Source organism: Aythya marila (genome assembly GCF_965140915.1).
Source record: "Aythya marila genome assembly, chromosome: 5".
Lineage (NCBI taxonomy): Eukaryota > Metazoa > Chordata > Aves > Anseriformes > Anatidae > Aythya > Aythya marila.
The window spans coordinates 57710024-57726757 of record NC_139046.1 but is presented as its reverse complement, the minus strand read 5'-3'; the positions used below and the strand labels follow the sequence as shown (position 1 = coordinate 57726757).

The 16734-nt window shown below is 39.7% G+C and overlaps 1 protein-coding gene across 1 annotated transcript in view; it reads right to left on the bottom strand.

Annotated features, from left to right (window-relative positions):
• Positions 1-2379: 2379 nt before the first annotated feature.
• The window catches only part of ELP4 (elongator acetyltransferase complex subunit 4), a gene marked incomplete at its 5' end in the record, with an annotated part of 140559 nt that continues 126204 nt past the window's right edge, over positions 2380-16734 (bottom strand). The window contains one exon of the mRNA XM_082761378.1: positions 2380-3123. Within this exon, the coding sequence (XP_082617504.1) occupies positions 2992-3123 (132 nt within the window). The 3' untranslated portion in view covers positions 2380-2991. The remainder of the gene's footprint in view (positions 3124-16734) is intronic.

Here is a 16734-nt window from a genome sequence, read left to right as displayed (position 1 = left end):
TTCTTGACTGTGTGTCACAACTATGTAAAGCTCAGGCGCCAGCTCTGCATTGGGAGCATTGTCACTGCAATGAATCCATTCTTTCCCTGTTGAGTTTGGCGGTTTCAGTTTGCAACCTGTTAAAAAATAGGAAGTTGTGCCTAAAAGTATGACAACAAACAAAAAAAAACTTGCACCAAAATCTCTGCAGAGAAGAGCCCTCTGAACACAACGGGGGCTGCACACATTTTCCATCCAGCAAGGGGCTCTGATGAAGCTGGTAGCACACTGCAACAGCCTGTCAAAAGAGGCCACATCCTTTCTTCGATTACCCGAGCTGCACTCCTTAGTTAAATATTTGTCTTCAAGCCAAGCGAAGAAAGAACAGAAGGATTTTTTATTTTATTTATTTATTTTTTTTTTTGTGCGTGTGTGTACAGGAGCTTGACAGTCGCAGGGTGGCTTGGGGAAATCTGTCAGAAAATCACCACTTCTACTGCTTCCCAAGCCAAAATGAGAGCCAGGGGTCTTCTGGTGCAAGAAACAAAACCTGCACCTTACGTACACCGCGTAGCACGTACGTGGCATCATTTCACTTCTCTGTTTATGGATTAGCCAAGTCACTGTCATATGTTGTTGTAACTGATACAATATTTTGGAAGAAAAGAAGAGAAATTTTGCTACATGTTTTTGCCTTAGGTAAACAACACGGCGCATCTGTATACTGTGACACATTTCACAAAGCATGTTTAGTGAGTCAGAAAAAAAAAAAAATCCAGATTTGCAGAAGGAGTTCCCTTTATTACTCAAAATATTTGTCATCAGTAATATTAACCTATGGAAGTTTCTGAAATTCAAGTCTTATAAATGCACAGGAATTGCACACGTGTGTGTGATACCCACACTACTTGCTAACCATTTTCAGTTAATATGGTAGCTGGAAATCATCTGTGATTTTCGTGATATTTTCTCTCCCATACGTTAGGTCAACGACCTATTTCTGTATGTTGGCAGCAATTTATGTGTCTTGTGACTCTGTATTTCACAAAGAAGTACTATGTTGTCCGTTATTTACATTAAAAAGACGAAATATGTAAAACTTTGCCTTTGTTAAAAATCACTCTATCCTAAGCGTTTAAATTATTTCATGCTTTCAAAAGGCACAATTAAGTATCTAATGAGAACTTCCATTCAATGTAACGCATAATACAAAAAAGAGAAAAAATGTTTGAGACATCAATGATAATATTTTAAATATATTGGCATAGGAAAGAAGATGTCTTTTTGCTTTATTAAACTGACAGTTCAGTTCTGAAACTTTATTTTGAAAAGATTTAAAAAGGATTTGTGTCTTTAGAAATAAGAAATTTAACAGGCATATCTAAAAAATATAGAAGAGAAAACCTGATTGTTACTACTAATGAAATAGCTGATGACAAAATAGTAGTCTTTTTGATTTTGATCACAAAAAATAAACTGGTAGTGACAGGATATGATGGATAGATTTGACATCCTGGCAAATCACTGTCATTGATTCAATTATTCTAATTCAGAATAAAAGCTGTATACAGTATGTGTTTATGCTACAGTGGAGTTTTTTAAGTGATTGACATTCATCATATTAGTTAGACAGTTTTAAAAGCTATGTCTTTGTTTTACACAGCGTTGTCAAGAAAAAATAAAGTAGAACCTGTATTGCATAAAAAAAAGCAAACCACTTAACCAACTCTTGGTTCCCAACCCATCAAAATAAGTTAACATTACTGCATCATATTAACATGTTCTCTGAAGAGTCAATTTCACTCCAGCCATGTAATATACTATTAGAAAGACGAAATTTTGAAACTGTAATGCAATCTTACAGTTGGATGGCTTGCAAGTTCGGCGGGGAAGAATATATTACCTTTCAAAATGGAAGGCAGCCTCAGAAGAAAGAATGAAAACCACTTTAATTTACAGGTCAGCATTGCTTTACCTTTCTTTTGTTTGATGATACTTACACAGAGATGAATACAAAATAGTGGTAAGTTCACAAGCAGTATATATATAGATATGACGGTACAGAAGCCTGAATTACTTCTATGTTCTGCCCTGTTTTAGACCAGCATGCTGTGATACTCTTCCCCAAGCTGAAATGCACTCTTCTGGTATTCTAGCATTAATGTAGCTGTCAGTTTGAATTTCAATCTTGAATTATGTCTGTTGACATAATTTCATAGTGCTGACTTCAATTGTTTAGGATTACTGTTTTGAACTACATAAGGAAATCAATTCTTTTTTCTACGTTTAGTAAATTTCATTCAAGTGCATTTTAATACATGTATTAACCCATGAGGCAAACTAATCACCTATAATATATTCTGATAAAAAAAAAAACAAAAAAACAACAACAACAACAAAAACACACCAACATTCTCAACTACTGGCATATCAGAATAAAAACGACCTCATGTATTTTATATTTATTATTATGTATTTTATAAAACACCTTAAGCATTTTCTGAAATTTAATACAGTATTTCAATTACAAAAACAAGTGTTTTTAAGAAAAATAAATGTGCAGTTTGTTCTTGGAATAACATGTGACAATGAATAACTTTCATTAATTCATTTCAGTAAACAGCCCAATTTATTCATACAAAATATTAAATGCATGCATACAAAAAAATCCATTGGGAAAAAAAATCCCTTTATCTTTATTGTAAAAAAACACCTAGAATTGAAGGATTACAAGTAATTTTCATATCTGAAGGAAAGGAAGAAACACTACATTTCCAAGAAGGTTGAACAATGGCAAGACCCAACACAACAGAAGATTTAACAAAAAGCAAAAACCGACCAAGCCCCAAATTAATACAATGAAACCAGAACGAAGAAAATAAGGCATCATATGATAATGTGTATTTTTAAAGACTGCTGGGGCAAATCATTAAGAAAAATATTTATATAAGTCATTATCACTCATAATTAGAGTGTCATATAAATCTGAGTGAAACTGCTAAGTAGAAATCACTAGAAGTCCAGGTGCTTCTTGCCGATGGCCATAGCACCACATCCTGAGCTCAGCAGTTTGGCGGATTCTGCCAGATCCTGTTTGCTTGAGCGGCTCACTGTGTCTGACAAGTCTGGAGGCAAGTGCAGGCGCTGTGGCAGGAGATTTTCAGGAGGGAGAGAGAGAGAGAGAGAGGCAGAGAGGAAAAAAAGAGAGAGAAAACAGAGAGAAAAAAAGAAAGATTGACGGCAGTAGAATTTATTTTCCGTAGCGTATTTCAAAATGCACTCTTCTTCCCAATTCAGTGATGTTACTCACACAAATAAGATCTACCCATATGTGCTTTTAGCTGGACCGAGAAATAGCTTTGTATGTTTTCATTGTGTGCTTCAAGATACTGGATTCTGTAAATTGCAACATATTCTTCCCATGAAAATTTTCTAAACAAAACCCAGATTTGCTCAAGGTATTTAATTATATCTGCACAACTCTCCCTTGAAAACAAATGTTTTGCCTCTATATCACCAGCTACATGAAATCCTTGGATTTCTATGCCATGACAATGTACATATCATTTTATTTCACACACTTACGCGTACCTTGTGGTGGAGTCCGAAAATAAATGATACGATGGACAAAAGATACAGAGGGATCACCCGAACTGCAACACAATTCTGCCAAGTGTTTCATCTTCATATTCTACTGACAGCTTTCAATAAAAGCAAACAGCGATAGCAGCTGCATTTCCATAAGGCAATCATAGACGCTAAGTAAACTTTGCCTTCCCCTCTGAGCTGTAGGGACATTACAGCCATTTTGCAGATGAGGAAACTGAGGCACGGGTTATGTCGTTGTCCACAAGCACGCAGTTCTTGCACAACAAACATTACAGTTTGGCTATGACAAAAATACTACAACTCTCCCTCTGAGAATGCCTTTACATGAAAGGCGTGATATTATGATTTATCTTTTGTAAAGTAAGGCAAAATTAGCAGAAAACCGAGTCTTTAGTTTGATAATTACTGGCTGGCTTTTGGACACAGTGCAGCTCTGAAAGCCAGGCAGCTGAGACAGCTGAGCATCTTACAGTGCAATAATTTATGAAACTGGTATCACGGAAGAAGCGTATTTCTTGAAAGATTTAGTAGGCAGAGGCGACGCTGCGTGGCTTTCTGGAGGGAGCAGGATAACAGCAATGGCTGCAAAACTATCGGGCTGCGCAGACCATGCTTATTGTCTACTTTTGCTGTATTTGTGCTCTTGTCAGAACACAGAAATATACACAGCCAGCCTTTATTCGATACCTTTGCAACTTTCACAGGATCCCCTCTCCCTCCAGGTAAGGATTCGATAGGAAAAGCACAGGAAAGCATCCCTATCTGCGGTGTGTTCAGCTCGCTGCTGGCCGTGTGGCCCACCATTGAGGTGTGTGAAAAGCCCCCCTGTGGGTACCGCTAGTGGGGCTCTTGCCTTTCAGCTGGTTGAATCGGAGTCCTGGCATGGCAAATTGCACCTACAGTTCCCGGCTCGTTCCTACAAAGGTCAGGCACAGCTGTGGACATTAACTGCAGTCCTCAAGGTCCCATTTCTACACGGAGAAAATACAAAGAAGGGCACACGCCTGCTGTGGTGGCCTGCTGAGAAAGAGCCGAGGTACCACTGGGATTGCTTGGGGCACACGGGAGGAAAGCAGAGGGCGAGGAAAAGCCAGTGTTGAACGGCTTCTTGCCGAAAGCACAGGGGAGCACTCAGGAGATCCTTCCGTCGCATTTCCCTCCCCAAAAAGTATTCAGCACTCTGCTAACAGGGTAGAGGGCACCTGGTGTGTGGGATGTGCAAGTGAACAGTCCTGCCTGCTCCCGCTCCCCGTGGCTGTCTCTGTCCTCACCAGGGAAGACGCAAGGGAAACACAGCATCATTTTCTTTGTTTTTCTTTTCTTTTTTTTTTTTTTTGCAGTTATTGACCTTTTTGACAAGTCTGCCACACAGATTTGGAATGAGGCGATTAAGAGCAAACAGCCCCGAGACTCAGCAAACTGGTTTCACTCAGGGACCACCTCATCTTGTGGGTGGGGAACCACGTCAAGCCCTGCTATGCTGGCCTGGGTTTACCGGGGTGGTCAAAACAAAACACAAAATCCTTGACATACTCGCAGCCTCTTATTCCATGCTGTGCTTGTCCACTAAAATGTATTAGAAACAGAAAACAAAGAAGATTTATAAATCCACAAAGACTCAGATGGGAAAAGTTAAAATGCAAGATGCTGAGGTTGGAGAGCGGGGCTGAGTTAAGCTTTTACAGCTGTATTTGCCACGATACAGTGGTTAGCTGCACACACGTATGCTTTTTCTCCCATCTTATTCAGGGATGAGGATGCACACTGCTCATTTAGTGACCAGCTATTCAGTATTTTTTTTTCTTGTCATTGTTTACTCTGAACTTTTCTGACGTATTTATTGTACACTATTCAAACCTTGCTCCGAAGGCAGAATGGCTTTTCAATAGCCCATGTCAGCATATAGCACTTGAATTCTCCACAAACACAACTGTGCTGTTTTCCTAATATTCCTGTGAGATACGGCAGCAAAGTTACCTCCATTTCATGGACAGGGAATCGGGGCACATAAAAAATAGGGTAAAAGGCATGAGTCAATTTCAGAAACACAATCTGAGCCGTTTAGGACTTGCTCTCCCAGGATGTTTAGCATCGTGCAGCATTTCACGTGCTCAGATGGTAACTTCGGTTGCAGCTGCGAGTGCTCAGTATTTCTTCAGGAACCCCAAGGCAGGTCCTCAGAAAGGGGCAGACATGAAGCAAGGGTACAGAAATAAAAACGGTGGGTGGAAGAGACGTACCAGACTCCAAGATATCCTTCAATTTTCTTAATTACGAGACCATCCCTCTTGCAATCCTTGCCCTCTCTACAATCCCGGTTTTCAAATACTGAAATAAATCGCCAGATCTCCAGAAGTGTATCTCACTGCCTATGCCATTTGCATCCTCAGATCGGGTTTATTCTGAACAATAAGCAACACCAAAGTCCCCTGAAAACAGCTGGATATTATCCTGCCATTGCGATCTGAATCACAGCACACACAAATACTGCATCTTAATAAAGCTTAAATAGGCATCCCAAAATTCCTTATATTTTCTGTGTGCAGCTTCAAAATATAAACAGGACTGCAAATATTAATCCTATGAAGTACTTTTACCCCCTTAAAAAAAGAAATAGAAGCCTCAGAACACAAACAAACTGGCAATGGATCACGTGGCATTACACAGGCATCCAAAGGCTAAAGAGCAGGCCTTTATTTTTGGCACCACTGTGGGCACTGCAGTGACTTGCACTCACACACTAAGTGAGAGCATGAATAGGCTGTGATCCTTTTTGAGCACCAGCATTACAGAACGATCAGACATTTTCACAGATATTTGCTGACCACAGAGGAACAGTTGCATTTGAAGTCCCAGTTTAGGACAAAATGTTTTCTGGTGGACAGCCTTCTCTGTTATTGCAGAGGCTGTGACCCCCATCCCTTTCAATCTCTCTCTTAGCACTTTGCCTGATTTTGCTCACTTAGGCAATCCTAGCTGTCAGTGCCCAGGCCTTCCGTTCTGTAGCTGATCTTCAACACAAAAACATCCCTTGTCCAGGTATCTGCACCCCAGCCTCTGCTCCAGCCACTTGCAGCTTTCTGCTTCCAAGCCCCTCGTTTGCATTTCTGCCACTCCTGGCTTTTTCTTGCCCATTTCTGCCCATATTCCCTGCTCCTGTTCCTAATGCCTTGCTTCACATTCAGCTTCAGGCCACTCTTCCTTGCCTCAGCCCCTCATCCTCCTCATCTTCCTCATCCTTTTGTCCTTCTCCTCTTGTCCTCAATCTGTCCCTGGCTCTTCCCTGCCCGGGGTAGGAAAGTTCCCAGCTGGAAAGTGGGAACATCCCCAGAAAAGGGCCAGGCTGCATGCCCTGAGTGTGCACACAGAAGAGGCAGATTATCGTAGGACAGCAAAAAAACACATCCTGGCATAACTGTTAAATATACAGTAATATACAGTAAATATACAAATATATAAGCTGTCAGGTTGAAACCGAGCATCTTCAGAAGGACACTACAGGAGGAAGGAACAGGGACAACCTCAGTTGTCCTGGGCAGGTCACGAAGGCTTTGTGGTAATAGGCACAATTACACAGAACACAGCTAAGCACACAGCTCCAGGGCATGCATTATGAAAGGAAAACAGCTCAGACAAAACTTATTGCATACTTTGTCTCTGCTCCTCCCTCTGCCTGAAGAAAACTTCTAATGACTTTATTTGTTTTCAATGGGGGGGAAAAAAATGGTAAGAAGAGGAAGATAAGAATACGTCAGGTGACAGGCCAGAGGGGATGCTGAGCTGGGATCCTTCAGTCCGGTCCCAGTGCTGAGGACCAAACACAGCACTGATGCTTCTCTGACATGGGTCTGCCGAGGAAGGCAGGGCTGCAAAGGCTCACATCACCGCTGTGCTAGGAAGTTCCAGGGGGCTGGTGCACTTGGCTGGGGTGGGATTTTCTATTTTTATTTTTTAACCAACAAAAAATAGACAAAAATAGCAGACAAAAGCACTAGCTTACAAAAACACTAGCAAGTTCTTTTTTCCAGTGTAGCTGATTTTACCAAGGGAATTGTTTTACAGATTTATGGTGAAGAACAGTCTTTTTTTCTATTCCGTGTTAAGAGGATTGACCAGCAGAGTTTTCCTAGCAACCTCTGCTGCTGGTGATTATACCTCAGGTACACAATGCATAGGAACGGTGCGCAGGCTCTAACTGACAATAAAAGGGGTTGGAAATAAAGTAAAAATAATACAATTGAACCTAAGTGACCAATGACAGGTTAAACAAAAAGCTAGCTACTAGAGATAACGTTAAATAACTGATTACTATCCAGCTACCCATGCACACTACACATATCCATCTGTAGAATATATTGGCACCGTGTTGCAGAAATAACTAGTGAAATCTCATTTTGCCCCTATATGGTATAAACAACAATCAGCTGCTCAAATTATCTTTCATATTTTTATGAAAATATTTGTCTGTGAGAGGTACAAATTATTTTTATGCTGACTAAAGTACTCAGAAATAATTGAGGTGGAAGACATTCAAGAAACAGCAACGTTCCATAAAATTAATTGAGGGTTACTAAAATAACATATTATTGGGAACGTTTTAAGCAATTAAAAGTATAAAAACATTTGGTAACAATATGATAAGCAAATATACATATATTGGCAACAATCTAAACCCACGGTGATTCTCCCAAATCATTACTGTATTTTGGCATCTGTTGTAAGTGTAATACTTCAGCAAATGAATCAGTAATGACGTGAGCAATGCAAAATCGTTGATCAAAAAAGAGGTAGGAGTTTGTTCTTAATTTTGGGAATACTAACGCAATTCCATCGAGGTTAACCTTGTGATTCTGCTAACAGTTACATGAAGCTTTTAACAACTGAGCCTTAACTTCCAAAACTGCAGCTTAAAACAAAAAATATATAAAAAATCGTCACCATTCTACTTCTTTGGATATCTGAGCAAAAAATTGCTTATTAGTCTGCCATGGCTAGAGCCCTGCCTTGGGGCAGGGAGGTGGGTTAATGACCTCTCTAGATCCCTTCCAGTTCCATTTGCTACAATTCTATGAAGACTGAAGTAACCAAAGCCTAAGGGATTTGGATCAGGGGGACGAGGAGGGTGGGGAGAAGAATTTTAGGAATGCTGGGAAAACGAAAGATGCAGGCTCCGAGTTTATATCCTGCTTCTCTTTGAAGCAGAACTCTTGCCTTTCTATTAAGCCCACACAAGGGATATCGAGAATGGTTGGAGGTACAGAGGCTGATCTCCTGTTACTGCTGCTTACAATGCCACTTTGCCCCTGCATTATGCTTTATTTTTTACTTTTTTTTTTTTTTTTTTTTAACTGCCTCATTTATAATTGCTAGTAATTACTTCAATGATCATGGTACCTAGGCATTAAGCCTAGGTACTTAGCATTTAGGTACCTAGACTTAAGCATTTTTGTAGGTGCGATGAAAAAGGGGGATTAAGGAGAAATCTAGAGGAGGTTAGCAATGCAGCTTTATAAAGCCTCCTCTCAGAGGGAAGAACCTGGTTTCTTCCATGAAAATTATCAAAATGTCAAGTGGTCGTGGTGACCTGGCTGGAAATAGATTTCTTGATAAAGAATAAGACAACAGAGGCAGGCTGGGGAGAAGGACATTCCATTTGGAAACGCAAATCTGCAACCTAAAATTTAAGAAAAGAGGGAGCCCAGTGGAGGGATGCCAAGTGTTGGCATAGCCACGGAGCTGTCTCTCTGCCTCTGCACTGAAGACGACGGCCCCAGACAGCTGGGTCTAGCTGCCTGTGTCAGGGCCAAAACAGTGCAAAACCCTTCAGCTGCACTCCAGCTCAGGTCCTTGCCACCTTCCTATGCTCTGGCTTTCTGCTCCCTGCTTTCTTAATGGGTCACCATCAAGCTCTGAAACCGGTCTTTTCAGCAAAAACAAATTGCTGTCTTTGGGGTTAATATAAATAAAGAAGATGTGCAGGTATGAAATTAAATTTCTTCTAAGAGAAGTGTTTCTTCATATACTTGACATAGTGGTGGCTGTAAGTTTTGGCTTCTTTCCTTGTCAAGTTCACAAATTCAGAGACACCAGAGATGTGAATTATGATGAAATGATTTATGTTTTATGTGATATGTAGTCTAGCGGAGTGACGTATCACTTATGGCAATGTACCTTCATAACAACATTGCAATATCACTAAGAAAATCCGTGAAGTTCTTCTGGCTTAATAAACCTGGGAAATACTTCCTGTGGCAAAACAGTAAGCCCTTTGCCACCGAAGACATTGCAAGGACTAGAAAAGTCATGTCAACCAGCCTTGCTCTCTTCTAGCAGAAATTACAAAATCATCCTGAAGTTTGGTTACAATTAATGTCTCACAATCTATATGCATTTTCATATTGTGATAAGAATGGTGTCAAATGATCCTCCCATAACTGCAATTAGGCCTTAGGCAAACTATTTTAAGACTCATTTATTAAGAATCTCAAACTCCTTTTCACATTACAATTTTTCTCAGTATTTCAACAAAACGAGGACACAGAACAGCTGTAACTGTTTTTTCTGTATAATGGACATGAACTCAGTTTCATCTCATTCACAGATATTCACAGATGCTACATTACCATTGTTAGATCACAGCAATGAAACATCATCTAAATCAATTATAAAAGACTTGACTTTTCAAAAGAGCATTCTAAAATTTTCTACTTTTCAGGTAGCCGTGATTGACTTAGAGCTAATCACGACTGTATCAACCCATGTTAAAATAAGCACACCTACCATATGCATTTCCTATTTCTTTTTTTAAGTTGAAGCATAATCTGAACTGTCAAAATTAATTAGTGTTAACATCAGGTGATGAGAGAAAGCTTCCACTAAGAATAGCTGATAAATATACTTGTACCTACATATCCCTGCCTGCTTGCTAAAGGATAAATTGCTAATATGAAAATAATTTTTAATATATAGCTAATAGTACTTACAATACTTCAACATAATTATAACACACTTTCTATCACTTCCAGAATATAAAATAAAACAAGGGAAATTATGACTTTTAGCTCATTTGCAAGACAGTGATGTTCTGCTGTAAGTTTCCAACACTACAAAAAGATTATTTTAAAAGAGACTTCAAAGTATCCTGGTCAAATTAAGAACCATTAATAAATCCACTTCCTTTTCTGATAGATTTTGTGAAAGCCATTTCACATTTCGTAGTACTGAATCTTAGTATGTGCCTCTTCAGTGCAGCTTTCCAGTGTATCTAGTTTACGGAATTGATCTTATAATACTGAGATGATTAAATTCAAGCTGCGCTGATTTGCTGGGATACGCTGCACGGTACTGCTTCAGCTCTTTCTAGATTTCTAGAAAACTATGCCAAGTACTTTGAATCTCAATTCCTGTGTCTAGATTTAAAACTTGATTTCTTTAAACACTGGATTTTGCAGAGTGAAAATCTTTCAGAGATCACTTGTACTATTAAAATCCAGTTCTGTATATGTTTGTGTAAAATGAATCCCTAGGGGATTTAAGATGTCTGAAGAGCTTCCATTACCGCATGAGCAGGCACTGGTGGGTTTTTCCATGTGCAGCATTAGTCATTACTTTTCAGCAACAGGAAATGAAGCAATGAACAATTGTTTGAACAGGCTCTTTCATTCCAAAAAAAACACCCTTCAAGATGTGTTGAAGATGACTTGTTATTTGTGAAGGGAAGAGAAGACTATCAGGAGATTTCCATTCTGCGATGCTTGGGAATGGCAAATGTTGGTCTGGTGCTTAAAGCACACCTAGCAGTGACAGACCCGCTTTATATTACGACTGCAGTCTCTGCATGATGAAGAAGCTCACATTGTTGTAAAGAAGGCTAGAATAATCAGCAATGGTTATAGGCACTCCACGTGCTACAGCTGTTCAACTGCTCATCTGATCCTGAACTCAAATACAACCAGAAATGTATGAAATACTTCCACAGTACCACAATATGTACTTGCCAGGCTCTTATCAAGCACATGTTGAAAGACTGCCTCTGTCCTGAAGAATTTGCAGTCTGAATACACAAAGTGGATGAAGAGGAAGAGATGAAAAATAAAATATCCAGGCAGAATGAAAAATATCACGATTTATAATTATCATATTAATGTCAAAGCTTTTTTCTTCTTCTAACTTAAAAATAAATAAATAAATATTAGATTAGAAAGAATATCCTGCACAGAAAGACATTTGGAAGAGAACAGGCATAGGGGAAGAAATTAAGTGACAAAGGGCTGAAAAGAAGATGGATTGAAAAAAAGGAAACATGGGGGGCAGGAGGAGATACACTATCTAGCCGTGTTATAGCTGAGATTGGACAATATTGTCTTCAAACTGAAGGGAAATGCTGCTCTGAATTCAAATGGTAGTTCACACGTCTGACAGTGGATATGCAAAGCAAGCAGAATAACACTGCTCCTGTAGGTCTGTTCTTTTTGCTGAACCCCTCCTCCCCGAGCTTATGTAAGAGGATTGTGGGACCCGTAATGCAAGGCTGAATAATTCTAGGGCTCTCGGGATAGTCCGGATGGACACTAATGTTCATGTCACATTCTCTTCCCTGATGGATTCATTCAACCTAATTGCAGCTGTCTACAAGTCAGCCATTCAGTCTAACCTATATTATATACTTAGGGTGAGATGAATCATTCTTGCAAGTGCTTGCCCATCTCTGCTGCTTATTCAGGAAACCTGGATGACGAGCTTAAACTAAATTTCTAGCTGGGAGAGTAAAAGGTCAAGGGGAGGAATTCAGTCCTACAACTATAGGAAACCTCACTGAGTCAGTGCCTCCGCTGCATCTCCTCTTTCTTTGAATGACATTGCAATGTGCCACCAAGTACGGATTTCGTATCAAACCCCAGATGGCTCACTGGAAGCATTCCAGAGTTGCTGGCGATGCCTGCGCCGCTCTACAAGAACTTGGGTCTCTCTACTGAAAAGCTTGAGAAGTGTTCAAGCTGTCCAACCAAGACTCTGTGTATGCAAACAAAAGCTGTGTGAGTGAGAAGCGGGGAGGAATAGCATTCACAGACAGAAGCATCTGTTCTGTGGAGGACCAACATATTGCAACCGTACTGGCAATATCAACAATTTCAGCCTAGCTGGAAAAGTAACCAAATATTTGAGTTCTCATCCAAAGCTATCTGTTAAAGTTCACTGTAATCTACCAAGCTTCTGGCTCCATTTAACAATTTTGTCACTTTTCAGCAAATTCATTAATACTTCCATTTAAGGAGTATCACTGTATCTGAGGGTGCGGAACAACACAAATAAACTCATAAAGTGTTCTGCCCCTTGATAAAATTTTCCAGATAGATTTCATCCAGATAGATCTTCAAGCTTTGCAGAAAGGTCCAAGACATGTAACTTGCCCTAGCAAGGCTCCATTGCAAATGAATTTCAATGCCCAAGTTACCAACTCAAAGAAGAAAGATAACAGAAATACCATCAGACTTCTGAATCGAACAGTTCTGCCAGCTATTGCTAAAATACGTATTGTCCAGAAGCTCCCATGTGATCCTGAGTATTCAGTCTCTACAGATTGTATGAAATCTAGGGTTTAATGAAGTGCTTTCCTGAGAAGAGCAGGAGAAAGTGGGAGCTGCTCGGAGCCCCTGGAGCAGCCCCACTGAGGCCTGCCCTGCTGCTGCCTCAGCAGCCTCGTCTGCATCTTGTGTACAGCGCCAACGCTCATTTCTTCCCCCTTCCCTAAAAATCCACCCGTTTCAAAAGTTACATGTACAAACACAAACCGAATACGTAACTATACCCGCAAATGCACCCTCGGTGCTCCTGACTGTGTATCAGCTGCTGGTAATGGCACAGTGGCCGGTCTGCGCACCTACAAAACCTCTCCAAGGCACGCAGCACTGCCTCTGCTCAGGCAGGGTGAGCTGTACAGCTTTACGTTACACCACACAGCGTAAAACAACACACAACATGGCCAGGAAAGGCTCTGTTTCAAGAGAGCAGTGTCACAGGTTTGGCAAGTTTCTGGTGAGGAAGCAGTGGGGCAAAATGTCCATGCTGGCTGGGGGGGCACTGCTGTTTTATACCGGGAACAGACCAATGCTCAGCAGTCTATTTACTTTTTTAGGTCAGCTAGAATTAGAAAATTTCCATTGCTAGGCAGCGCAGCACATCTGTGAAGCATTTCTGGGCATTCAGAAGTGAAGCACGCGCTGCCCAAAGGGAAGATTCATCGCAGGCTGTTGGCCAGCCCTCCGCTCCCTCCCTCTTCACCAACAGGAAATCGTCTTAGCTCCGTGCAGAAACATCTTACATGACCAGAACACAACAATTAGCACATTTGTAAAGCTTCGGGGATAGGAACAATTTAATAGCTTTCTGAAGCAGCTTAATTTTCTACAGCTTTTTTATTTTTTATTTATTTTTTTTTAAATTTGCTTTTCATGCATAGACAAGTTCTCCTTTCCTATAGGTGTTTTCTCAGTCTGCCTGGCAGGAATACTATGTGCAGGAAAACACAAATTACTTAATCGCTTTAAAAGAGCGCTGGAGACGGAAAAGTGCTCTGTAAGTGCAAACTCTCATTACGAATCCCTGTATTAAATAAATGTATTGCTGGTTTATGAAATCCTCCGCACTCATGAAGCCAGGCGGAAGACCAGTTTGCTTATGTTTGCAGCTTTTCACGAGCTACAAACTTCAGCTGGGCAATGGTAAATTCAACTGTCAGGTGCTCCGCAGTAAAGCAAAAAACAGGCTAGCAGAAAAAAAAAATCAACTATCATTGTATTCTCACCCTAAAATCTGGTACTGATACATGAAAGCATGCTCAATTCCTGTAACTTCCACGTGACATCATGGCAATTAAATAATTCATATTTCAGTATCTCCTATTTTCAGTATCGATTCCCCATGACTTATGAGGGCTACAGTTTAAAGCTCCAGTTAACAAAGCCTTTTATAGTGTTTCTACCAAATAAACTTAGGCTTCAAAAGCCACTGAAGTGTAATTTAATATCCACGATGTTGGATCAACCTGTTTTGATGCAAAAACATCCTGTGACGGGTTTTTACTCAGTGATTGATATTACTTATGCAAAATGGTAAAAAAAAGCATTGGTGATCCAGTTGTCACGTTGACTACCCTTTGGCAAAGGGACGTGTTAAAGGAAGTTTAAGCCCAGAATGAGAAGTTGCCAGTGAAAGGTTAAAAGACAGGTCACGCTAATTCCTTTTTAAATGACTCTGTGTAAGACAGGAGAACACAGTGTAAACTCAGACAAATGTATTAAATGTGAATGATAGAAATCGGTATCACATTAAATGCCAGACTCCTGTGAATAATTGAGATTAAAATAAACATTACTATTTTTTTTTCTGGCAGCTGGGGGAGGGCTGAACATTTGAGCAGGTTCCTACATCAAAGATGTGTTTTGTACAGAAACTATATGTCAAATTATAGTTATTTGCTTTCAGATGATTCTAGCAGTTACTCAATTTTGCACTTTTCATGTGTCAGGATTTTTTTTTATTTTACCTCTTTATTCCCTACTACAAGTAAGTCTCTTTAGAGCAATAAGATCTTTAAAATCCCTTTAGTGTTTAGAAGTGTCAACAATGCAGTAGACTATACTTGATGAATAGGCCAGATAGAAAAACCTGCCTCAAGTTTTTATCTTGAGAGAAGTAAGGTGCTTTGAAGAGCACTTGATTTGAGATTTAGAAGCCTGCTGCTATTCAGCCAGGCACTCTTGAGAGCTGTTAAATTCTGACCCATAGCACGGAAATAGGCTGGAGAGAGGGAAGGAAAACGAGTAAGGAATATATTTGGTACTACCTGTATAATGATTTCTTCTAAATACCATTTAAATATTTCTTCCTATAAATAAATAAAAAACAGCTAAGAGACCAGGCAACCTTATCAGACACACTGATTTGAATATTTTGAATGTAACTAGAACTTGCCAGGGGGAACAGCCACAGCACTGGAAAAAGATGAAGCTCTAAAGGAAAAAAATATATCTAAATGGTTCTTTCCATTTGAATAGACGGCACTGACATATTAAAGCTTCATATTTTTGACAGGAGACATAGAAAACAAAGAGTTTTTCACTTCAAAATATGCAGTGGAAGAACATGAAACGTTTTCGTTTGCGATAATTACAAAAATATTTTTTTAATCTTTTGCTACCTCTTCCACAGTCTACCACCAATCTCGATACCAGGGTACAAAGAGTTCAGTCAACATCATAAAGCAATCAATCTAAAATATCTGCACACCAGCAGTAATACTGATGATAAGATGAAAAGACAGCAAGCCAGACTGAAAGTTAATCTTTTTATATGAATATCTGTTCTTAAATTAGTTTATTGTGCACGTACACGTGCTCTCTCGCTCAACAGTATTTTCGCTTGATAGCTGGCTTCCTTGACTAAGAACTTAGTTCATAAGCAACTGGCCATATTATTTGGACAAATGTCTTATCAGTATCTTCTGCCCTACTTTCTGAATCTCTGAGTTTCATAGAGACATAAAAGAAAAGGAAAAAAAGTAGGTCATTCCTGGGCTGAACAAAAGAATTTTTGAAGTAGTATAAATTACTGACCTTTCTAATAAGCCTGTCTTTCCCAGCAAACCAGGTAATCCAATCCAACTCAACCAATTAATGGCATCCTCTGATAACGAACAATAACAGTAGAATGCAATCCAGAGAATTCAAGAGATCACTGCTACGATTTTTTAAAAAGCATGCCACTTAAGAAACACTCTGTTTCCTAAATTAGAACAAATTTGGGGGATTGCATTTGATTATCAGTGAAATACATGATTTGGTTATTAGTGAAATATATTGATTATTAATGAAACATATGATGAACATACAAACACGGGAAACAACTTACTGACCAATACTGTTGGTGGCTTTCCTGGCCACAAGAATCACACGATATAAAGTAGGAAATCGCCTCTGCGATCTTACTTCTGTGTGACAGATCCAGGATATTGCACTTAAAGCACCACTGTGAACAATCAGACTAGCCCACTGGTTGCAGGAGATTACCGTTTTTAATTGAGAAAGACTAACGACACTCAAGTTACCAACAGGTAAGTTTTGAAGCATAAAAATCAGTCAGTAGTTG